This window comes from Mesoplodon bidens, assembly GCF_964165515.1.
Source record: "Mesoplodon bidens genome assembly, chromosome: X".
NCBI classification, from domain to species: Eukaryota; Metazoa; Chordata; class Mammalia; order Artiodactyla; family Ziphiidae; genus Mesoplodon; species Mesoplodon bidens.
Genome location: NC_138163.1, coordinates 84,031,840 through 84,055,107, shown reverse-complemented (window position 1 = coordinate 84,055,107; position 23,268 = coordinate 84,031,840). Strand labels below are relative to the sequence as shown.

The 23,268-nt window shown below is 56.0% G+C and overlaps 1 protein-coding gene across 1 annotated transcript; it reads left to right on the top strand.

The window, feature by feature from the left end:
• The first annotated feature begins 9,881 nt into the window (after positions 1 to 9,881).
• EFNB1 (ephrin B1) lies at positions 9,882 to 22,796 on the top strand. The gene is made up of 5 exons (XM_081222306.1): positions 9,882 to 10,774; positions 19,295 to 19,572; positions 20,338 to 20,430; positions 20,645 to 20,773; positions 20,933 to 22,796. The coding sequence occupies exons 1-5, from the start codon at positions 10,647 to 10,649 to the stop codon at positions 21,343 to 21,345; spliced, it is 1,041 nt and encodes a 346-aa protein (XP_081078432.1). The 5' UTR covers positions 9,882 to 10,646; the 3' UTR covers positions 21,346 to 22,796.
• The last annotated feature ends 472 nt before the right edge of the window (positions 22,797 to 23,268 follow it).

Below are 23,268 nucleotides of genomic sequence, written 5' to 3'. Positions count from 1 at the left end.
CTGCCTCAAGGTCCCCAAAGTTTCCCACTTCAGTTGGTTCTCAAGACTCCCTTATGGATAGCTGCAGAAACAATATTTTCTAGGCACCAGCTGTGTGCCAGACACTTCCATACCCAGTATCTTACTTACCTCTTACCTAGTAGTACTATTATTATTATTCCTATTTGAAAGATGAAGGAAACTCAGAGAGTTTATGTAACTTGCCCAAGGCCACACTGTCAGCAAGTTTGTAGTGAATGTGCCTGACGCCAAGGCTGGTGCATCTTGCTACCATCCCTTGCTCTCCCTTCATTCTGAAGTTTAAACCATCCTGCTCAGGCTTTAGAAGTTCTTTGAGATTCCTAACCTTGGGACTGGCTTGATTTCATTGGACCTTTCTCAGTAGAGATATCAAGTTAGCCTTTTCCACGAACTGACCCTTTAGAGACAGGAAGTTTTGCTGGGTTTATTTTTCATAATCACTGAATGAAGACTGAGATTGTGTCTGACCCCAAATGCCCCTGGCTGGACAATCTCATGCCTCATTCAGGCTCTTTTCTCCAAATCTGGGACTGCCTCATAACACCTGTGTGTGTGTGTGTGTGTGTGTGTGTGTGTGTGTGTGTGTGTGTGTGTGTGTGTGAAAGAGAGAGACAGAGAGAAACAGAGAATAACAGACTGATGCTGTTTACTTGCCTGGTCCCCAGGCTAAGGGGTCATCCTGATCTCCTGTATTGTGACTTCTTTCCCCCCTCAACCTTCAAATCTGCTGAGTCTGTTCTACTTCCCCTTTTATCCTCTTCAGGGGGTCGACACCCTGTATCTGCTCTTTTGTGCCCCAGAGAGGACTTTGTTAATCTCCTATGTCTCCTCCCTCCCTCAGCCTTCTTCTCAGTCTCAGGGCCAGGGCCAGCTGCCCTAGAGGTGAAAACAGGGAGCAGGAGCACTGGCTTCTGGGAGTCTCTGAACCAGCCCATTTTGAGGGGCACATGCCCTCGTGTGTTCGCCTTGTGTAAATTCAGCCTGAGATTACAGCCTAAGGCCCTGCTGGCAGAGCCTTCTTCTACTGACCTGGCCAAGGATCCTAGCCTTTCTCCACCTGCCTGTGCCATTGCCTCCCTGGCGTTTGAATCAGCCTAGATCTTGGGGACTGCATCTGGTCTCACTCCAAATGGGACACCTCCTGGTCATTTCCCCCTTTGTCTCTCTCTCTCTAACAACTGCAACTACACAACAATAATAATAGCCATTATTTGGCAAGCATGTAGTATGGGCCAGGGGATTTATATGTATATCAGCTAGTTCAAGCTGCACAGCACCCCCACAAGTAAGTGTTATTTTCTTGGCACATGGTAGGCACTTATGAATGAAGGAACGGTTTCTCCCCAATTCATCATAGGGCAAACAGAAGCTCAGGGAGGTTGCAAAAGTAATAAGGGTCAGAAACAGAATTGAAACCCAAGCCTATTTGACCTCAAAGCCTGGTCTCGGAACAGTCATATAAGGATGCTTCTAAAACCACTGCAGCACCTTGAATCCCAGTCTCCCGGGACTGTCCCCGGACTGTTTGAGGGAGAAGCTGATGGATGTGGTTAGGGATACTGGATTTGAAGTCATATAGCTAGTAAGCAGGTACCACCACTTCCTGGTTCTGTGAGCGTGGGCAAGTTGCTTAACTTCTCTGTACCACAGCTTCCTTATTGGCAAATGGCGATAATAATAGTAACAGCTCAGAGGGTTGGCCACTTTAATGAGACAATATACATAAAAGGCTTAGCATGGAGCTTGGTATATGGTAATCAGTCAAAACATGTTTGTGATGGTGATGATGGTTCAGCTATGTGCTAGGTGGCAGCATGTGAGCTCATCTTCCCTAATGAGCTCCTGTAGTACAGATATTCTGCATGGTGGGGTCCATGCACACCAATCAGCCTTAACAATCAGCTAGCCTGGGAGGGAGGTTGTCAGCTACTGATGAAAGGTGGGTTGCCTGGCTAGGGCACGTCTGCTTCTAGAGGAAGACCACTGTGCTTCTGCCCAGAAGTGGGCCCTGGGAGGCCCTTCTGGCAGGGCTGAGATTTCCTACAGGAAGCAGTTCTATTCTGCACCAACGTGAGGGAAACTGGGTAATCAGAGTCACAGAAGCCTGTGCCTTATTACCTGGCTCTGGTCATTTCGGTCTGGACCTTTTTAAAAACAGGTGTTACCAATCCACTTTAGCCATTAAATCCCTTCATGAGGTGCCCCTGGGAAAGTACCACCTGAAACCTGCAAGCTCTTCTCCTTGGAGGATGTGCCTGGGAAATGGAAGAGGCTGCCTGCTTTCCAGAGATGTCAACTCCAAGCCAGGGCCTTGTGAGAACCCTAGTGGTGGGTGCAGGTAAGGGAGTGTGGGTTGAATTACCTCAGATCCCCTCAACAGGTTATTTTCCTTTTCAGTCCAGGCAGGTATTCTTCACACCAAGAGCCAAGTGACTGAAAGAGAGTCTCAGGTGAGTGGCTTACCTGGGGAAGGGGAGAGGAAAGAGTGCCTCGATTTCCACCAAGGTCACCAGGCTGGAGAAAGGCAAAATGACTCAGGGAGGCCACGGACAAGAGTAAGGCTCAGGTCGATGGGCCCTCTACTCAATGGTGCGTATTGACCTGGGGCAGTTTGCTCTCAGATTCCAGCACCTGGCAGGCTCCCAGGGGAGGCCCAGCAGTGTTTGTAAACCGAACTGACCCATGTTGGTTCCTGGGAGGGTCTGGGTATTTCATGGGTAGCAACCTCTGATGGACCCTCCTTCTGTGGTCCTGGATCCTTGACTTTTTCAGGTGTCCATTGTCTATAGGAGTCTCCTAGTTGGCCACAGTCTCCTTAGGTGACAGGACCTGAGAGACTGCCCATCTCGGGTGAGCTATCTGTCCTTCTGCCAAATGAGCAAACTAGAGAAGAAATACCCTGAGATGAGAAAGGGGACAAGGACGACGGATGCAAAGCTAGTCCCTCTGTGCTCCATGGAGCTACGGTCTTTGCTGTGGCCCACACCATGCCATGTTGTCAGGGCCTGTGTCATTGCCACCCCTGTGTCCCTTCCAGGGGTAAAGGCAGTGTCTAGCATGTAGGATATGGAGGTACCTGTAGCTTGGAGCCAGAGAGACCTGCATCAAACTTTGCTGTCTGCCACTTACTAGACATGAGATGTTATTTGGGTCACTTGACTTCTGAGAATGCCAGTTTTCTCATCTGTGCATAAAATGACTTTGAATGAGATAATGGATACAAAGTACCTGGAACGTAGTAGGTGCTCAGTAGATGGTACCTGTCACCACCATCACCACCATCATCAACTCCAACACCATTAGCATTTATTGCTCACCTCTTGTATGCCCATCCTGATGCTTGGCTTTGATGCAGAAAATAAAGGAGAAGCAGCCAGTGGTTTCTGCTCCAGGTTAGTATGTAGAGGGAGAGCTCAGATACACACAAACATTGAAAATCCAAGTGCCAGTCAGAGGTATAGGGTCAGGATATGGAGATCAAAGGAGGGAACAGATCTGTGGGCTAGGGCCTTCTAGGAAGGCTGCCCAGAAGAGGTGGGTGCTACGGTAGGCCTGGATAGATTGAATTTCTAATACTGGGAGGAGGAGTAGGAAGAGGATAAAGGGTGGTCCTGGCTTAGCTCAGCGCAGGCCAGCACCCGAAGCTCGGAGTGTCCCTCATCTCCCTTAGGGCTGTTGGGGGTCAGGCTCAGCACTGGGTCAGCTTTTGGGATGCAAATACTGGGCTGGCCACTGGGGGTCGACAGAGATTGAGAAATATGGAGGCTCCTGGGGCGAGATTTCCTTGGAGACTCTACCCCTTTGATTGAACAAACTGCCTAATGTCTCATTTCCCTACCTCTGAAATTCCCTCCTCCTTCCTCCCCCGTCTGTAGAGCCCTAATCCCCCCAAGACACTCTTAGCTCTCCAGAGCTTCCTGACCTCCCCACCCCTGCCCAGAACACCAATCTAAGGAGGAAAATTCCCTCCCTCTCCACATCCCCAGCCCCAGCCCCACCTCTCATGGCTAAAGCCGGAGGCTGCCATAGTCTCTGGTTTGTGTCCAGGAGAGCGGCTGTGAAAGAAAAACAAGCCAGGCCAGGGAAATTTATGTTCTTCTGAGGGGGTTGGCTTCCTTATGAGGAAGATGATGGGTGGTTTGTCAATTGAGGTCTCACCCCAGTTCCAACTTGGGCAGAGCTGGGGAGGCGGGGGTATGGCAGGGGCACGGTGGGGGAGTTGGTGGGGAGACTAAAGGCTTAGAAAGAAACTGGGCCTTCCCTGGGAGGTACATTGAGCGCAGGCACTGGGACCTTGATGATAAAAGGTGGGAAGGAAGGTCTCTAAACCAAGCTGGACTAAGTTGTGAGTGTGGGGAGCGGAGGTTTCAATGTCAGAGATCCTGGCTCCGTTGGCTCAGGGGCAGCTGGAGGGTGGCGGGCCTACGTGCCATATATCTGCCATTGGTTATCTGGCCAGCTGGGTCCAGCCCCTTATCTATCCTCAGGATGCCCCCAGGAGTTCATGACCTTTGTAACAGTAAGCTTGGGTTTATCAGTCGAGAAAGCCCAGAACCTGACCCTTTAGCATTTATGGTAGGTTGGAAGGCAGGAAGTTATCTCATAGGCTAGTGAGGGGTCAGAGCTAGGAGGGCTGGAGAGAGGAAGAAGCATTGCCCCTTCCCTCAGCTCCTCGGGCTGTTTAAATATTTGCTCTGCTTGGGGTGATCCTCCAGGGGAATTTTATTCCCTGTGTTTATGGGGCCTGACAAGTCCAGTGTGTTCTCTAAGGAGCCAAGAGCAGAATTGGGCAAAGATGTCATTTCTACAGCCAGCGTCATCCTCCCCTGGGCTTACTGGCTCTCTGAGATGGGGAGCTAGGCCGGGGTCAGTGACAGGTGGTGACAACGGCTGCCCCCCACCCCTGAATTCCTGAGCCCCTGACAGTGATGAATGGCCCAGTCCCTCTTTGCGCATTCCCCAGGTAACCAGAGTTGAGGGAGTGACAGGTGGGCCGGGCTGGAGTGCTGCAGGATTTCCCCCATAGCTGCCCCCAACAGGGCTGGAGAGTGAGGACAGTAGGGACTGCTAGAGGAAGTTGAGCCCAGATCAGTGACACACAGGAGGGCACGGATATCCAAAGATGAGGCCTCTAAGGAGCTGAGGGTCCCAGCTGCAGTCCAGAGCCTATGCCACCTGCTATGCCACACTGAGCCATGCGCTGGCCCTCAGATGCTCTGTTCTAGGCTCTTTTGAGGAGCAGGGGCAGGCCATTTGCCTGTGTGGGGCCCAAGGGCTTGGGACAGTTTTCTAGGAGTCCAGGGAAGGGTAACGAGGTATAAGGAGGGGATAAAGAGAGAGGGAGGGACGGGGCAGGCCCATCTCAGGAAGAGAAGGGCTCCTCCTATCTCTGGTGTCATCCTGCCAACAGCATGACCCAGAGCCAGGCTGATACCTGGAAGATCAAGGTGATCTCAGTGCAAACACCCATAAACCAGGCATGAAGCTGGGGCAAGGACCGGGGGTGGGGGGTGGGGGATGGGGGGTTGAACGTTTGGTTGAACCCTTGGCCTTTGAGACCAGCCCCTGTTTCCCCAGCCACTGAGAATCTCCATGGCTGCAGTGAAACTAGACTAGCAGGGCTTACCCACCTGGGGCTTGATCTGGGGTGTGGTGCAGCCAGCAGGCGGGAGGAAGAAGAGTAGGAGGGCTCAGGTCCCACCCTGGGCTTGTCCTGAGCCTGACCCGGAGATAGAGTGACTTGGGAAAAGCAAGGTTTTCGTGGGGGATGGAGGACAGCCTGGGCTCAACACAGACCCCAGCTGGTCTCAACTAGAGGGCAGTGAAGGCCGAGGGAGAGAAGGAGAGAAGCGGGTGGCGGGACAAATCTGGCTGGGCAAGAGAGGGCTTTGCAGGCTGAGGTTGGCGGGGACAGGGGATGCAGGCAGATTGAGCCTGGAGCCTCAGTTTCCTCTTCTCTAAAATAGGCCTCTCAATATCAACCTCAGGGATGTTATGTGAATTAAACAAAGATAGCATAGGACCAAGGGTGAGAGTACCTGGCTACAGTGCCTGGCATACAGAAGTTGTTCAAGAAACATGGCTCTCCCTCGCCCTGTAGGGAGTGGTTGTGTGCATCTGTGAGGAGGATGCAGGCAGAGGTTGTGGGTCTTCGAGGGGACAGACAGGAGGCCTAGGACAGGCCAGAGATGATTGTAGGTAGGCGAGAGGGCTGCTAGCCTCATGGAGTGGTCCCAGCTGGCATCGCCCCGGCCCTTGGGGCAGGCTTCCTGCCCTCAGTGTGCAAGGTCCACCCTTTGGCACACATTCCTTTCCAGAGCCCTGGGGTGTCCGAGTACAGTCATGTGTAGAAGCTCAAGTTGTGCAGCTCAATGGCCCGGGTTTGAATCCTGACTCTTCTTCTCCCTGGCCGTGTGGCCTTAGGTGAGGGGGTTCACTTCTCTTATCTCAGAGTACAAGGCAGGCAAGGAGAGGTCAAGGACAAGGGCCACAGTAATAGAGAGGGGGTGTGAATGTTCATGCGTGTGAGCAGGACAGTGACTTGAGGAAATGTGGGGACTCTGCTTCATGTCCCGTGAAGGCAGGAACCAAGCCTGTCAGCTGGTGCTGCATGAACCGATAGGGGAGGAAGACGGCAAGTTCATGTATGAATATGTACACGTGTGAGAAAACGAGAGGAGCTAAAAAATGTGTGCATGGCACACAAAGCATGTGTGAACGGGTGAGAACATGTGTGACTGGGAATGAGGATGTCTCTGTGGGAGGCTCTGCGGAGGTATAATAGTTTCCATTTAGTAAGCACCGTGGTGGGCCGGCCATGAAGCTAAGCCTTTTCTGTGCATTATCTCACTCCCCACTCAGCACAGCTCCATGAGGAAGAGATGATCTCCAGGTTACAGAAGAGTTAACTGAAGCACACAGGGGAAGAGACTTGCCCAAAGAGACACAGCTGATAAGCAGTGAACTCTATGGCTCTGAAGTTCATACTCCCCCTGCCTCCCATTGGTGTGGGAAGCTGAGCTCTCCAGGGGCTGTTATGGTACCTGAGGCCTCCCGCAGCTGCTAGATGTTATTCTGCATCCCTGGGTCCAGGAGGTCCCCACATACTGATTTCCATCTGCTTGGAGCTCCTTGAAGGCAGGGCTTGGTGGGGTTCCTCTTTGGATCCCAGCTCACAGGCAAGCACAGGATCAGTGCTCAGGAAACACTGGTGGACTTGAACCCCGGAGGATGTGTGTGTTTGGTGACACTGATCTGGGAGGCTTGGGGAGGGGTGTGACTGTCACTGGAATAGGGAGAGCTTGGATAAGAGAGGGTCAACATCTCCCACAGATCCTGACTTCCTCTCTGGCTTCCCTGAGGAGTAATTTTTCCCTACCTCAGGGGCATGAATCACTACATCAGAAGCCCTGCTAGGGTGGGGCAGGAGGTGGGAGCCTGGAGTCATTGGCCCTGGCTGCGGCAGGGAGTAGGCCCAGCCCTGCTACTGAGGCTCCGGTAGGCAGGTTGAGGCAGAAAGTCTATGTCATGACCAGGGGTGACCAGCTTGTGAAGCAGGCCTAGACACAGAGTCCTCTCTTCTTTCCTCTGTGCCCTCCCCACCCGGGATGAGGCGTTGGCACACTCAGGAGCTGCTGCTGTCTTCCCAAGCTTCCCAAGTCTGGCAGCATAGCTTCATCTGCCCCATTTCCCACCTGGTCTTGGGCTCACCTCCCGAGGGGCACTGGGCATGTTGGCAGTGGAATCTGAGGCTGATTCTGGGATTGGTGGTGGTGACTCTAGCTGGGAACTTGGGGGCATGGTCAGGGACACAGATGAACTTTCCTAGGCCTAGAAACCTCTCAGAGGACTGTGAGTGAAGAGTGGAGTCCTGGCCGTCCTGAAGGTTGCTGTTTTCCAGGCATGAACCAGCTTTTAACCAGGAATGAATTAAGTAAGCAAGTAAGCAAGAAGGTGCTGGAAATGTGGCGAGTCAGTATGGTATAGGGAACTGGGCACAGGCTTAGGAGACAGAGAAGTCTGGGGCCAAATCCTGCTTCTACCACCGATCAGCTCCATGACCTCAGATGAGTCACTTCCCCCTGAGCCTTAGTTTTCCCTCTTACATAAAATAGGGATTGTGGAACTCATCTCAAAGGATTGTGAAGGGAAATGCTTCTACCATGGTTCCTGGCACATAGTAGGCACTCGGTAAGTGGCAGGCTGTTTTCCATCCTCAGGTTTTGCTGTCCTGCCATGCACTTTGGGCAATCCTAGTCTCCAAGCTGGACTATTGGTGTGTCCCTGCACCTTGTTCTTGTCTCTCCTTGCTCACACCCCAATAAGGGGTCCAGCTGGGAGCTGAGAGACCCTAAACAGCTCCTTGTCTTCTCTTTCTACACAGATCCTTCTCATCCTCCAGGCTCTGTCCCTGAAAGTGGGAGGAACACACTTGTCCCTCTTTATTTCCCCCCAAATAGAGGTCCACTCTATGAACCAAAGAGATCATCAGAGGATCCAGTGGGGAACTCAGTAGATCAGCCTCCTACTTAAGTGAGAGAAGGACAGGAAACTGTGTAAATGGCGAGCACTTTGGGAATGTCGCTCACCTAATTATCTCCATAAAGAAGCAGCAAGGAGACTTTATGTCCTCGACAGTCGCCGAGCCAACCCCAAACCCAGACCTTACTCCTAGTGCTCCCTCCTCCTCCCCATACCGGGCCGCGGTTCCAGCCAAGGTCACCACCCCTGTCCCGGGTCTTGCGCTCGAGCGCGTGTGCCAGGCTCGTGTGTGCCACGCTCCCGTTGGAGTGGGCGCTCTCAGTCTGTCCCAGGCACCCGCAGTGCTATAGAAGACCAGTAGGGGGAGACATTAGCACGTGGGTACATCTGCTGAGGTCCAACTGGGGAGAGCGGGTCGGACCGGGAGGGTCTGAGCTATGGGATGGAGCCAAAGTTATAAGCAAGGAAGCAAGGAGGGGCGGGGAGAAGGGGCTGTAAGACAAAGACCCAGATGGCGAGGCCGGGAGGTGCTGGAGTCCGGCGTCTTGGGACCAGGGCGCCAACTTTTGCTTTTTCGAAAGGCGCCTCTGCCCTACGCCCTTTCCTCTTTGCCCTCGAGGTGTCTTTCTTTATCGAGGTGCCCTCTCATTCCCACTGGCCTATCCCAGGGCCTTGCCCGCGCCTTCGGACAGGACAAGACTCGAAATCTGGGCCCATTAGTGTCCCACAAGTCTCTTCCCCAAAGTTGAGATTCCCAAGGCCTGCTCCCCAGGGGCGAAGAACTCATCTTCCCAACTTTCCCGTACTTGACCCCTCTGAGACTCCACCGCCCACCGCTATCCGTTTGTTCAGGGCTCCGGGTCCGGGTCCATGTGCAAGCGGACACTGCACTGCGAGGGCGGAAGGAGGAAAGCCCACCAGAGCCCTACGTGAGATGGGACCAGGAGTAAACAAGCTATCCTTGTCACGGAGGTGGGCACGGAGCAAGGACTTCAGGGCTCGCGTGTGTAACAAAAAGAATGGTAGTACTTTCCCGGGAAAAGTACTGAGCCTGTTTGGCCCAGGTCAGTGGGCCGGAGTGTCGACCAGGCGCTCGGGGAGGAGAGCAGGCCGACAGCTCTAGAGGAGCGCCAACTTCCCACGGGCTGAGCGCTCTGGGAACAGGACTAGGCAGGACCCATCCATAACCGCAGGAGCCGCACACTCAGATTGGTGCCATCGAGAGCGCGGCGACCTTAAGAGCTCCCTAAAACCCCGCCTCCTTCCTGTTCTGGGGGCGTGGTGCAGGGCAAGGACCCCGTGACGGAGCTTGCTATTGGCTAAGATGCGTAGGGTTGGCCTTGCGTACGCCTGAGCAGGGGAGTAGACAGCTCAGCGGCGGCGGAGGGAGTGTATGCGCGCTGGTCAGCAGTGGGAGGTGTGTGAGCCTCGCACTGACCGTAGAGCCTGGGGCGCAATCGCCAGGGAGCTAGGACTCGGCGACTGGGCTGCCGGGCCACCCGGCCTAGGCTTCAGAGGCGCAAACTGATGGGACTAGCTCGCTCGGCAGTGTCTCCGCGCTCTTCTAAGTACACTGAGCGGGCCCCGCGCTGAAGTCGAAGCTGTCGGGGGGCGCGCAGCCCGGAGTCCCAGTGTGGCCTGGAGGAAAGGAGCCCGTGCCAGGGCGGCCCGGTCGGGAGCCCCCGGACCGAGCTCGTGTGGTGGGGAGACTCCCACTTCTTCCCAGGGGTGCCGATCCCGGGGCGGTCGAGGCGTCCGGGCGGCCACCGAGTCCCCAGCGGTGAGACCCCGTCGGGGAGAGGTCGCGCAGTCCCAAACAGTCTCGGGGAGCCGAGCGGAATCGGACGGGATCACCCGGGGGCGCAGAGCCCCCGTCGTGCTTCGTGCGGCGGAGAGGCCAGTGGAGCGAGCCCTCGGAGGCCACAGCTCATGCTCGGGTTGGGGGCGGCTGCCCAGTGAGTCCTCCTGGCCGGCGGGGCGAAGAAGAGCGACACCGAAGCCGGCGGGAGGGGAGCACTTCAAGGCCGGCGGCTGCGGAGGATGGGCGCCTGAGCGTCTCGGAGCGCAGCGCGGCACGGGAAGGCGAGGCCAGCTTTGCTGAGGAGGCGCCAGGGGATCCCGAAGTGCAGCCTGCCCCAGGGAAGATGGCCCGGCCTGGCCAGCGTTGGCTCGGCAAGTGGCTTGTGGCGATGGTCGTGTTGGCGCTGTGCCGGCTCGCCACCCCGCTGGCCAAGAATCTAGAGCCCGTGTCCTGGAGCTCCCTCAACCCCAAGTGAGTAACTTATCTGCTCTGGTCCCTGGGGGTGGGAGGCACTCCTTAGGGGTGAGGCCGCGCGCCCCCGAGCGCCTGTGGGAAGGTGTTCGGAGGAGGAGCGGCGCCCCATTTTGTCTATGGCTTTTTCGAGTGTGTTTCCCTGCGGGCGGGCGGGGAAGGGTGCGGTGGGGTTGGGTGGGGGCAGTTGGCTGGGTTGTGACCCCTCAGCTTCCCGGCCCTCTCCTCCGCACGTCCCGGATCAAGTCGAGATTGTCGCGCCGGGCGGAGCTGGGAGTCTGAGCGCCCTTGAGCGCACCGGAGAGCTGGGTCGGGGAGAGAAAGCAGCCCCCTCTGGGGCCCCTGGGAACGTGGCGGTTTTCGCCAAGAGCCGCTGGGGGCGGGGGGGTGGGGTGGGCGAGCTTGACCTGGGCGGGGGAAGAGGCCGGAGCACAGGTTCCCCGTTTGTTTAGCTGTGAAGGGACCGTGGCGCGGGACTTCGCGCTTAAGGCGGGTGGCAGTGCCTGTATCTCCATTCGGGCTTCTCCCATTTTCATTTCTCTTTCTTCCCAGTTTGCTTCCCTAGCTTTTCGCTTTGCCGTCTCTTCTAGCCTCCCTCCCCCCCCCCCACTTTCTCCCTGCTGGGTCCGTGGAAGGGCGGGCGCCGCTCCCAGGCTCACAAAGGCGGCGGGTGGAGAGGGGCGGAGTGGGAGAGAGGTTTTGTTGGGGGGGGGGTGTCGATCCAGCGCTCGTCGGGGGTCCAATGGAGCCGGCGGCAGAGCTTCCAGGGCTGGCCGGGGTGGAGAGTGGCGGCCGAGGTGGCGAGGGAAGTGGGTGGCAAGCAAAGGATTCCTGCCCAGGCGGGTCTCACTGCCCCCCACCTCTGTCCTCAGATTGGGGAGTTGTGCTTAGCTTTCCCAAAGGGGTTGGGGAGGCAGCTATGTAGAGGAGATCCTTTCTTTTCTCCCACCTCCTTACCCTTCACAATCCTCCCCCACCTCCCAACAGCACACACACCTTTCAGGGCGGTGGCTCAGTGGTTTCTGGGCTGTTAGTGGGGAGTCGCTGGATTGTGTAGTGACCTCTGGACCTTTTTCTCTTTTGGCATCCAAGACTCAGGTTGGAACCCAGGGTCAAAATTGCTCTTCCTTCCTGTTTTCTGGAGGTCCCAGCAGTGTGCGGACACCCCACTTAGTGGGAAACTGGGGGCCCTTGGCCTGCCCTCTGTGCTCTATGATTCCTGCATCTGGAATCTCTTCCTGTCCACTCTTATGGGCTCCCCGCTAACTTCCCGAGCTCCTGCCTGTCTTGACCTCTTAGGTTCCAGGGGCCATGCACCTCTCGGCCCTGGAGTGGGAGAGGGCGGCTTCTTTAGTTCTCTTCTCTTTAGGTTAAGGTAGGGTCCTATTTATTGGTTAGTGGGATGTCTAAACCAGGGTCAGGGTACAAGGAAAGGGATTGACAACGATTTTTCCTTAACCCAGAAGCCAAACTGGGCCCAGTGCTCTCCTAACAGCAGGGACCCAAAATGGTCTGGGGGCCTGGGGCTGCTCAGACCAAGGAGAAACGCTGTGAAGTGCCCAGTTCCCTCCTGTAAAGGTGGAGGCTGGAAATGCTCTCTCTTGAGCCAGGAGAGCTGAAATCAGCCTGGGGTAGCCCATCATAGGGGCTCATGGGAGTGACCTAATTGCTCTCTCGGGTCTCTAACCAGAGATAGCAGGCAGCTCCACAGCTGGAAAGGAGCCTCCTGCAGAGTGAGGTGGGGGGTGGCTGGGAGAAACAAGATCTCCCTGAGCTTCACCCTTTTTGTGTCTTGAGGCCTGAGTGCTCTGGAACGGTTTGCAGGTTTTTGAGATCTGCCCCATTCCCCGATCCACTTCAGGCTGAGGGCAGGCATCCTGGGGGTGGTGGGAGTGGTGGCTGAAGCCTCAATAGGACTTGCACGAATTCCACCCTGTAATTGAGCAGATCCTGGGAATGGTGGGGGACTGATACTGGTGCCCCTGCTCGCAGCACCCCCCCCCCAGAGTTCCATCTATGCTCAGGGGTCTGGAATGCAGCCTGTCTGTGTGTGTTGGCACGGGTTTGGGGGAGCAGGAGGAAGGCACTGCCCTCAGCTTCACTCTGAGCTCGGCGGGCTGTCTCTGCCACTGCGCCCAAGCCTGGGACTGCCACAGCCTTTCAAATCAACGGTCTTTTTCTGTCCGTCTCTCCCTCTTTGCCTCCTGCCCGACTTCTCCCTCTCAGGCCCTTGTCGGTTCGCCCTCTCACATCCTGTGTGAGCCGCGTTCACCTCCCCTTTCCAGCTCTGCTTGCCCGCTCTCCCTCTTTCTCACACTCCCTCTCACTCTTAGTCACTCTCTGCCTCTTTTTCTCGAGTCCTTTTGTTTCTCGCACATGCCCGTGCTCTCCCTCTCAGGCTCATTTTCTCTCTTCCCTCCCCTCTTCCTCCCAGCTTTTGGTCTCTCGCCTCAGTCCTGTCAGGAGCTGGCAACCCCCCCCCACCGAAATCTCCCAGAGCCTATAAACCCTGCTTAATTGCTTCCTCCTTGGTAAAAAATCAAAATAAAGAAGTGGTGGGGCTGGGGGTATGTTTCCAGGTTCCAGGGTACGGGCAGCCCCAGCCCTGACCGGGAGAGGGGAGCCGGAAGGGCTGACTCCAGACTCCCAGCCTCTTTCCCAAATTGGTGCTGTGGCCTTCCAGGGTGGTAGTCCCTGGGTGGCAAGAGCTTGGCCCCTTGTCAGATTTGCCCGATAAGTGCAGGGTGGGAAGGTGGGTCTGGGCCCGTTAGAGGTTGGGAGGAACCGGAGTACATGTGCATGCTTGCGTGGGGTGGGGGGGCTGTGATGGAAGGTCCCAGGGCAGACCCCTCCTCCAGCCTCCTCCCCTGAGAACTTGGGGCAGCCGGCAGGCCTCATACTTGAGTCCTCAGCCAAGTCCAGCTGCTGCAGTTCAGTCTCTCAGTCCCATTCTGACCCCTTCCTGCCCCCCACTCAGGTTCCTCCACCTCCAGAGAGTGGGAATGTGCCTGAGATCATATTACACCTTCCCTGCAAGGGGCGGGGGTGGGGGCTTCAGCTTGGCATCCAGGACCCTTGACTCCATCCAGCATGGGTGGGGGCAGCTGCAGACCCCAACCCAGGCTTGCCTGCTACAAGCCAAAGTGTTGGTCCCAGCCCCCTCACAGCTGTTCCAGCTCACCGTCCTGGGGAGGCCAGCTCAGGGGGCCCCTTTCCGGGGTGGCTAGGGACCTGACCTCTCTACTCTGTGGCTGATTGGCCACAGGTGGGGGCCTGAAAGTGATGGGAAGCCAGCAGCTCCTCTAAAGTTCCCTGTTCCCCTCCCTCCCTCCCCCCACCCCGGGCAGCCAGACCTGGGGCAAGAAGGGCCTGGTGAGGCTGGACTGGAGGCTGAATCCAGGGTACCCTTTCTCCCCTCAGGCTCTCCACTGCCTCACCAGCTATGATGGATGGGGATGAGTGGGCTCTGGATACTACTGTGCATCACTGTTTTCTGGTGTTGGGAGTATGGAGTGGGTGGGCCAGCCAGGAGGCCGCTGGTTGCCATGGGAACAGTAGGTTTGGGGGGAGGGTCCACCCTGTGATTATTAGGGGAGCTGAGGTAAGGGGATGCTCACTAGCCATATTCTGGGTTCCTTGCCCTGGGCTCTGTAGCAGCCCCTCCTGGGTGGGTTTTCACTGTAGTTGTTTTGGGTGGCGGCGCTAGCAACCAGGAGTGTAGTAAGCTCGTTCAGCTTCTTCTAAATGGTACTGTGCTTGGTGTGCTAACTAACAGTTGGGCAGTACCTTGCTACCTCCAAAGCATCCTCAGATGTGAACTCACTGGATGTTCGCAACAGCCCTGGGAAGTTGGAATTGCCCATTTTCCAGATGAGGAGGCATTTGCCCAGAAAAGGAAAATGACTTGTTTAAAGTCAGTCAGCTCGTAGTGGGGAGAGCTGTGCCTTGTGCCATTCTTTCCACACCATCCCACTGCCTTGGAATCTGGGAGAGACTGGGTTTCGGAGGAGGCGCTGGCTTTTGCCCCCGGCTTTCCCTCTCCTCACAGGTGTGTGTGCATCTGTCCTTGTGACTCAGGCCCTGCCCACGTGGGATGAGCAGTGCTCCAGCTTCCTCATTTGATCTTGCTAGGCCAACCTCTGAGGGCAGCTTGCTCGGGGTGACCTGATCTAGAGGCAGCCAGCTCGATGCCTGGCACTCTCCCTCCCGGGCTCTGAATAGCAGCCTTGGTTCCCCTCTGGGCCAGGAATCTCACTGCCTCTCAGGGACCCCACAGAAAGCAGACAACAAGAAAGGGGCTGTTAAGCCCTCAGTGGGCCCTAGCATTGGCCAGGTGGGGCAGAGGGGAGGCATAGTTCAGTGTAGGTGTGTGGGGGGGTGACTTCCTCTGGGGCTCTCCTGGCTTCCCTGCCTCCGACAGTGCTGTGTGTGTGCCAGGACCCAGCTGCTGTTCCTGCCCACCCACGCCTGGGCGGCGGGCACTGCTGGGACATGCCAGGCCTGCTCCTGCTGCCTCGGGGGCTGGGTGGAGCTGGGGGAGTGAAAGAGGAGCCTTTAATTTGGGGGCTCCCCACCCTTGCTGGGATGAGAGCACACTTGAGCTCCGGCTTGGGGTCTGTCCTCCACTGGTCCTGCCACCCTGGGGTGCAGGCGCAGTGGTGCCGGAGTCACTGAATCAAAGCTGTGGCTAGAGTCTTCTACCAAACCTGGGCTGGCATGGCCTAGGACCAGGCTCTCCCTTTGGCCACTCTCTGACCACAAGTCCCTAGGGCCTGAGGGAAGGATGAGAGGGAAGGAAGTGTGGTGGAACGTGGGCAGCTTTCTAGGCATGACCCCCAGAGCTCCAAACTCTCTCTGCTATAGATTTTCTGTGTATGGGTGGATAGGGGCTTAACTGGACAAAGAAGCGGCGGGGGGGACAGTTGGCCTCTGACCAGCACTGGCCACTACCCCAGACCCTCAGGCTTCTTCTCTCCCAGGATTCTTTTCAGCAGTCATGGTGATACTTCTAAGCTCAGTAGGCAGGCTGGGGGAGAGACTTGGGCCAGGGTAGAGGGGAAGAGGCAGGCCACAGACAGGAGACTGAACGCCAGGCTGCCTCCCCTAAGTCCTTTTACTCCCTGGGGTGGCTCCCTGGGGTCCCGGGGGCTATCAGAGGCTAAGGAGGGAAGGCCTCAGGGGTTACCATGGCGACCTGCTGCAGGCTTCCTGCTGGGCCATGTCAATCCCCTTATTTTCCAGAAAAGGGCTTTGTCCGGGGGTGGCCCCAGGCAGGAAAGCTTGGTTTGATAATGGGGGGAGTAGTAGTTTTTGAAAACTGGGGGATAAAGAGTTTAACTAGGTACTCTCTTCCTCCTCCTCTCGGCCCCTACTCCTAACCTGGTGGGTACGAGGGGAGACCTGCGGGGTCCCCACTGTACAGGATGACTAGCGTCGTACCTGACCTCGGGCTTCACTCTCACGGGCTGCATACCCACACCTCATGGCCCCTCACCACTTTCTGGGGCTTCTCACAGGCCCAGAAGCACTTTTCTCAGTGGTGGGGAAGAAGCTGAGAAGGTACCATCATGGGGGACCAGGGTCAGGGAAGTTGGGTCTCATCAGGCTCCTCTCCCTTCTGCACTTTAGGGGAAGGTGAGTTTCCCTCTGCCAGCTGCTATGCAAATGAACTCATGAATATGTATGAATTCTGTTCACTGAGGTTGATGAGAGTCTGAGGGGTGTTGGGGGCAATAGTCCTCTCTCCTCCCCCTCCCCCACCCACTATGTAGACATCTGTTTCCTCGGTTGTCTCTGGGTTCCAGGGATCCAGAACCTGAATGGTGATGGGAGACTGCTCAGGGTAGACAAGACGCCCTGGTGAGTAAGGTGGGCCAAGTGGTTAGAAAAGTGAGCTGGCCTGTACCCCTTTGCGTGCCCTCTACCTCCTGTCATCTCCAGGTACGGTCTTATGGAGGTGCAGCTGTATAAGGATTCAGCCAATGTTTAAGGTACTCTTAGACCCTTAGGAGTTAACATCCTGGGTGAGTTTAGGCTCCTCGGGTTGGCTTTGAGCACCCCTCTTCAACAGGAACATTCATCTGGTTACTCATTCCCTCACATGAGGAGCCTGGACTCAGTAGGTCTCAAAGGTTCCTTCTGTCTCTAAGATGTTAGAAGTTGTCTAATCCTACTGCCTGGATGGAACCAGTAATGAAGATTGGAAGGTGAAAAATGCCTTAGGAATTATAGAGGCTTTGGTGAAACTTCTTGGCTTTTCGTGGCACATGGAGTTGGGGGCGTTTTCTCTCAAATGTTTGTGTGGGCCTCCATCCCATGCCTGCTTCCTTTCTGGCCTTCTGGAGTGTGATAAAGCTAGGTACTAAGGCGGGTGAGACCTTCTTGTTGTCGCTTTTACCCTCCTGCACAGAAGGGTGGCAGGTCCCAGCTTAGTGGAGCTTCCTTGGACGTGGAGAGAGGGCTGCTGGTCTTCATCCACTTCATCTACTTGGTCTAGTTCCCTTAGTCACCTCCTTGGGTATCATTTCCCTCCATCCGGTGAGGATACTGAGCTCCCAGGAGGCCCTTGTGCCTTGTAGCCCCCACTGTGGAATGGGCCCTCAGGGAGTAGAACCATGTTCTTCCACCGTTAGCTTCATTCCCTTGAAGCACTGCCTTTGGCCTTCATTGTCCTTTCTGCTAGAGAGTCTGTCCCCCACTGGATGAAACCCACACTGCTTGTTGTGACCCTGGCCTTTCAGTCTGGCCCCAGCTGAGCTTTACCCCCTCTTCTTCTGCTCCTCTCTTCCCATCACTGGGCCAGTCACTGGCCTGGGTTTTGTGTCCCAACCACTGCCGTCTACTCTTGCTGGATATTGACTTCTTATTCCTCCCCCAGGACCCGCTTTCATCCCACTCTTTCTGTGGGACCATTTCTGACTGCCCTGTCAGATGAACTGTCTCCTTCCTCTCTCTGCCTCTAGCCCTTGCCCTTTGAGCCACCATCCTCTCACATAGCCTCCAGATAGCCTGGTGCTATCCATTGCTGCAGCGTGGGCCATTTACTTTTCTGAACCACAGCAGACAGTAAAGTCCTTGAGGATGGAGCTGTATCATCTTTTCCTCTTTCCCACCCAAGAAACAAGACTGGGCTCATAGGTCCTTGGTGTTAGTGTCTGGCCTCCTGCCTCTTGGCAGACCACGCTATTTCTAAGCAGGAATCATGGTTGAGTGCCAACTATGTGCTCTATACATGCCATCATGCCTCCCCTCCACCATCCTTGGAGGAGGGGCTCTTCCCACCCCCAGTTTATAAGTGAGGACGCTGAAAGATAGGGAGATCAGGCAGCTCATCCAAGGTCACAGAGCTAGTAAGGGCCACCATCTATCTGATTCCAAAGTCTGTCTTCTTTCTCCTACATTGTACTGACTTGCTCCCAGGCTCAGAAATGGCCGAGAGCGCTTACTGTGCTCAGGCAAGGACAGGATATGAATCGGTGGCCCCAGGCAGCTGCCCTCCCCCTGCTATTTCCCAGTGCCTGGCCTTCTGGATTAGAAGACGAACCTGGCTCGGGAGGCATTTGTCCATCTCCTCTCAGGATGGGGAGCAGAGGCTGTGTGTGTGTGTGTGTGTGTGTGGGTGTGGGTGTGTGTGTGGGTGTGTGTGTGTGTGTGTGGTGGGAGTGAATTAGAAGGCAGATGAGCGAGGTTCCTGGGGCTCTGTCTTATATGATCTGTTGTTCCTGCTCAGGCCTCTTCTCCCCTTTCTCTGTTATCCTTTGCAGTGAGACTGGCCAGATTTGGGGATTCAGGCTTTTGCATTATGGGAGTGGGATGAGTCCTGGTAGGATGCCAGGCAGTGGGAGTGGGGAGTGGAGAGAGCTGTGTGGAGCTGTACCTGGCTGGAGACTGTGCCCATTATCCCTTGGCTCTAGGCAAGGCCTGTTCCTATCTCCCCATCATGCCCAAGATTAGCAAGGATGGGGGAGAAGGCATGGGGCCAAGATAGGTTGTGCATCCCCAGCCGTTGGCTGGGAGCTGTGGGGGTGGTTTCTAGGGCTCATTGTGTGTGTGCTTCTTTATGTGTGTCTGTGCGCATGAACGCATATACACGCGTGTGTGCTGGGGGGCCGGTAGCAGAGGCTGTGAAGGAATGTGAGTGTGTTGGGGGTGCGAGGAGGACAGGGCCGCCACATCCAGGCAGCCCAAGCCTGACATCTAGGTGCCCAGCCCGTCTGCCACGTCAGCCCCCCTGCGGAAATGCCACATTAGGACAAAGGGCTCCCCCAGCTAGGCAGTGCCCCACCCTGCCGAGCAGTCAAAGCCTGGCAGCCTTGCCCATGGGCCACCCCTTCCACACCCTGCTGGCAGTATGCTTCTCTTTCCCCGCCCCCAGCATAAGGATGGAAAAAGAACAGAATGCCTGTGCTCGCCATCTCCACCCAGTGTTCCCAGCCTGGCCCTCATTGTCTGCTCCCCTGGTTCTGGGGATGGCCTGAGACCCCCAACCCTGAGGCTAACCATCTCTTCCCTCTTGGGCAGGTTCCTGAGTGGGAAGGGCCTGGTGATCTACCCAAAGATTGGAGACAAGCTGGACATCATCTGCCCCCGAGCAGAAGCTGGGCGGCCCTATGAGTACTACAAGCTGTACCTGGTGCGGCCTGAGCAGGCAGCTGCCTGCAGCACCGTGCTTGACCCCAACGTGCTGGTCACCTGCAATAGGCCAGAGCAGGAAATCCGTTTCACCATCAAGTTCCAGGAGTTCAGCCCCAACTACATGGGCCTGGAGTTCAAGAAGCACCACGATTACTATATTACCTGTGAGTCCCTGCCCACCACGTGGTTCTTTCCTGTCCTGTAGCCGTGGGAACTTCTGAGTAGTGCATCGAGACTGCACACAGTTCAGGCCCAGCCTGATCCAGTCCCCTTTGAAGACTGGCGTGCTCTCCTCCTAGTCTGGCCTTGGAATTCCGGCCCCAGCGTTTACTAAGGGGCCTGCTGCCCTGGCTCTAGGAGTTGGGTGGGAGAGGACTCTGATTCGTGGTGCTCTCTCTCTTATTTTCTTTGCCCACCTAAGATCTAATCTTGGGAATGGCGGAATTGGCAGAGCTTCAGCCTTTCTCTTCATGGGAAACTGAGGCCCCAAGAGGTGAAGGGGCTTCTTGCCCTAGGTCACACAGACAGTTAGGGAGCGGATTGGGTTTCCAACCCAGTTCTCCTGACACCTAATCTAGGATTCCTTCTAGTCTGTGGAGATGCCTTCCTCACCATGCCAGTTCTAATTGCTTGGCCTCTGAGCAACATCACCCAATGAGGAGACACATGTAGCTTCCACTGAGAAAGAAGGGCCAAGGCCTTCTTTGGCCTTGGTCATGATAGGGGAGCAGCATCCTCGTGGGAGGGGCTAGTTCCTGGACTCTGTTCCTAGTGGGAGGAGAGAAGTAGAAAGGTTCATGGGTGGGTGGGAGCTGCTTACAACTCCCTGGTTCCCAGTTCTATTCTTAAGGGCTTAGACATCACTAGGGCTTCTGGGTAATGCTGGCAAACCTCTTCCTCCTCCTGACTGCTCTGGCCTCTTGCTGCAGCTACATCCAATGGGAGCCTGGAGGGACTGGAGAACCGGGAGGGAGGTGTGTGCCGCACACGCACCATGAAGATTGTCATGAAGGTTGGGCAAGGTGAGCACCCAGGCCGAGGGCTCCTGAGCTAGGCTTTTGCAACAGATGCTCCTCACTGGGTGGGGGGGGGCATGGGGAGTAGTGGCAGAGGGGGCAGTAGGGATAGGGGACCTGAGGTCCAGTATCCGAGCCATTCTTGGCCAGTGGGTGCTATGTAACTGAGGCACCTAGGCTGCCGGAGTTCCGCCTTCACTTGTTCTCTCCCCACCCCCAGACCCCAATGCTGTGACGCCCGAGCAGCTGACTACCAGCCGGCCCAGCAAGGAGGCAGACAACACTATCAAGATGGCTACACAGGCCCCCGGTGGTCGGGGCTCCCTGGGTGACTCTGACGGCAAGCACGGTGGGTGTATGGGAGTCTCCCGGAGGGCAGAAGCCATTGCCCAGCTGCCCTTTGAGGCCCTAGCTCTGAAGGAAGGCAGGGCATGGCCCGAGATCTGCCATGTGTCCCTGGGACCCCTGGCTGACCTTCCCCTCCTTTCCCTCCCTCCCCCATCCACAGAGACTGTGAACCAGGATGAGAAAAGTGGCTCCAGTGGGAGCGGAGGCAACAGCGGGGACCCCGACAGCTTCTTCAACTCCAAGGTGGCATTGTTTGCGGCCGTGGGCGCCGGCTGTGTCATCTTCCTGCTCATCATCATCTTCCTGACCATCCTGCTGCTGAAGCTGCGCAAGCGGCACCGCAAGCACACGCAGCAGCGGGCGCCCGCCCTCTCGCTCAGCACCCTGGCCAGTCCTAAGGGGGGCAGTGGCACGGCGGGCACCGAGCCCAGCGACATCATCATCCCCTTACGGACTACAGAGAACAACTACTGCCCCCACTATGAGAAGGTGAGTGGGGACTACGGGCACCCTGTCTACATCGTCCAGGAGATGCCGCCCCAGAGCCCCGCGAACATCTACTACAAGGTCTGAGGGCCCTGGCAGCCTCGGCCCCGAGGGACAGTCGGCCGGGACTGCACCTCTCCATCCTCACCCACGTCCCTCCCCTTGCCAGCTGTGCCCATCTTTGTATTTAGTTTTGTAGTTTCTTGGCTTTTATAATCCCCCTTTTGCCCCGCCCCCTGGGCTTCAGAGGGGGGTGCTTGTGCCCCCAGCCCCCATGCTCTTGTGCCTTCCCCCTCTGGCCAGGCCTTTGGGCTCTGCGGGGGCACCCCTTCTTGGAGGGCAGGGTCGGACGCTGATGGACAGCAGGCAGGGAGACGCCCCCCCGGCCCTGTGCCCCCTCGCCCCCTTTCTCCCTTCCCAGGACTTCTTGTCCGCTATCATCACTGTTTTTAATGTTTTTGTGTTCATTTTTTTAGCTGTCAACTCATTTTCATCTGTTTTCTTTTTTTTTTTTTGAAGAAAAATGGAAAAATGGAAAAGACAGCCCCTCCCCAGGTTTTCTGAGCCCAGCCTTCCGCAGTATCAGGGGCCTGGGGCAGGATGTGGCCAGCCGGGAAGCATAGGATGGCATTTCTTTTATAAACTCGTTGGCATATTTTTGGGGGGAGGGGACAGGCCAGGGCTGTTCTTGCCCACGAGGGAAGACAAGAGTGCCACTGGGCAAGGTGTCTCACCCTCCCCCACTGACCCTCCTTCTGCAGTGCTGATCTTGGCAATGGGGTAGTGGCTGCCACCCTTCCACCAAAAAAAAAAAAAAAAAAAAAAAAAAAAAACCTTCCTGTGGGATACTTCGGCGTATCCTGCCTCCCTCACTCTCACGGTTATTAATGTCTTAATTGGCTGTTGCCTGGGGAACAGGAGAGCTGCTGCAGGCAGATGACCTCATGGGGGGTGGAGGGAGGTGAGGTGCCCAGGTGGCTATTTGCCCTGCAGAGCTGGGAGTTCCCCCCTCTCCTCTCTGCCCTGTTCTCCCCTCACCTTTGGCATCCTTCAGCCTGGTGGGGAAACAGAGGCCCAGGGTGGAGAACTAAGCGGGTATAAGGCCAGGTAGCCTGCTTCTTTTCTGGGCTCTAGCTCAGGTGGGTGCCCCCCAAACCCAGCTCCTGCTAGCCCCCCAGTCTTGGGCTGGGGCTTGGAAAGAGGAAGAGGCTTGCCTAGGGCTGGGCCAGCACGCCGTGCACTTTGATCCCGGCTCCTTGCCAGCACGGCTGCTAATAGACTGCCACTAGCAAGCGCCTTGCAGGCACTCCCAGAGTGGCCATGGAAGGAGCTGGGCCTCCCACCATCCACTTCCACACTGCCTCCTGGCCAGCTGCCCACCCCACTGCCAGGTGGGAGAGGGAGCGGAACAGCCAGCCCCTTCCAGGTGGCAGTCGAAAGGTTTTTTTTGTTTTTGTTTCTGTTGCCATTTGTGTAAATACTAGTCTTTTTTGGAAAAAAAATAATGTAAAGATGTTTTGTATAAACTCTGAATTATTTTCTTGTTGCTTTTTTCTTAGAAAAAATGAGAACTAAAAAAAAAAATTAACCACATGGAGAAATGGGTGTAAAATGGTGTCGTGATGTTGGGGAATGAAGTGTGAGTGTATGAGTGAGTATATGAGTGAGAGAGGGGGGGGGGAGAGAGGGAGAGAGAGCGTGCGCGCGCGAGAGAGAGAGAGAGCAAGAGAGAGAGCAAGAGAGAGCGAGCGAGAGAGCGCGTGTATGTGATTTTCATGTGCCCAAAACGCTGGTGATCTGGGCTGGTATGGGAAGATGGTGGCTGTCCTAGTGGAGCAAGATGTTGCAAATGCTCTGTGCCCTTCTTCGTCACAAGTTCTTCTACCCTCTTGTTCTGCTGGAACCTGTGACCATATCGCCCTGTCTATCCTAGGCCACGGGCATCTGCCCTGTCTGGCACTAGGCTCAGCTAGAGAGAGTAGATGGGGGAGGAGGTGTTCCCATGGGGAC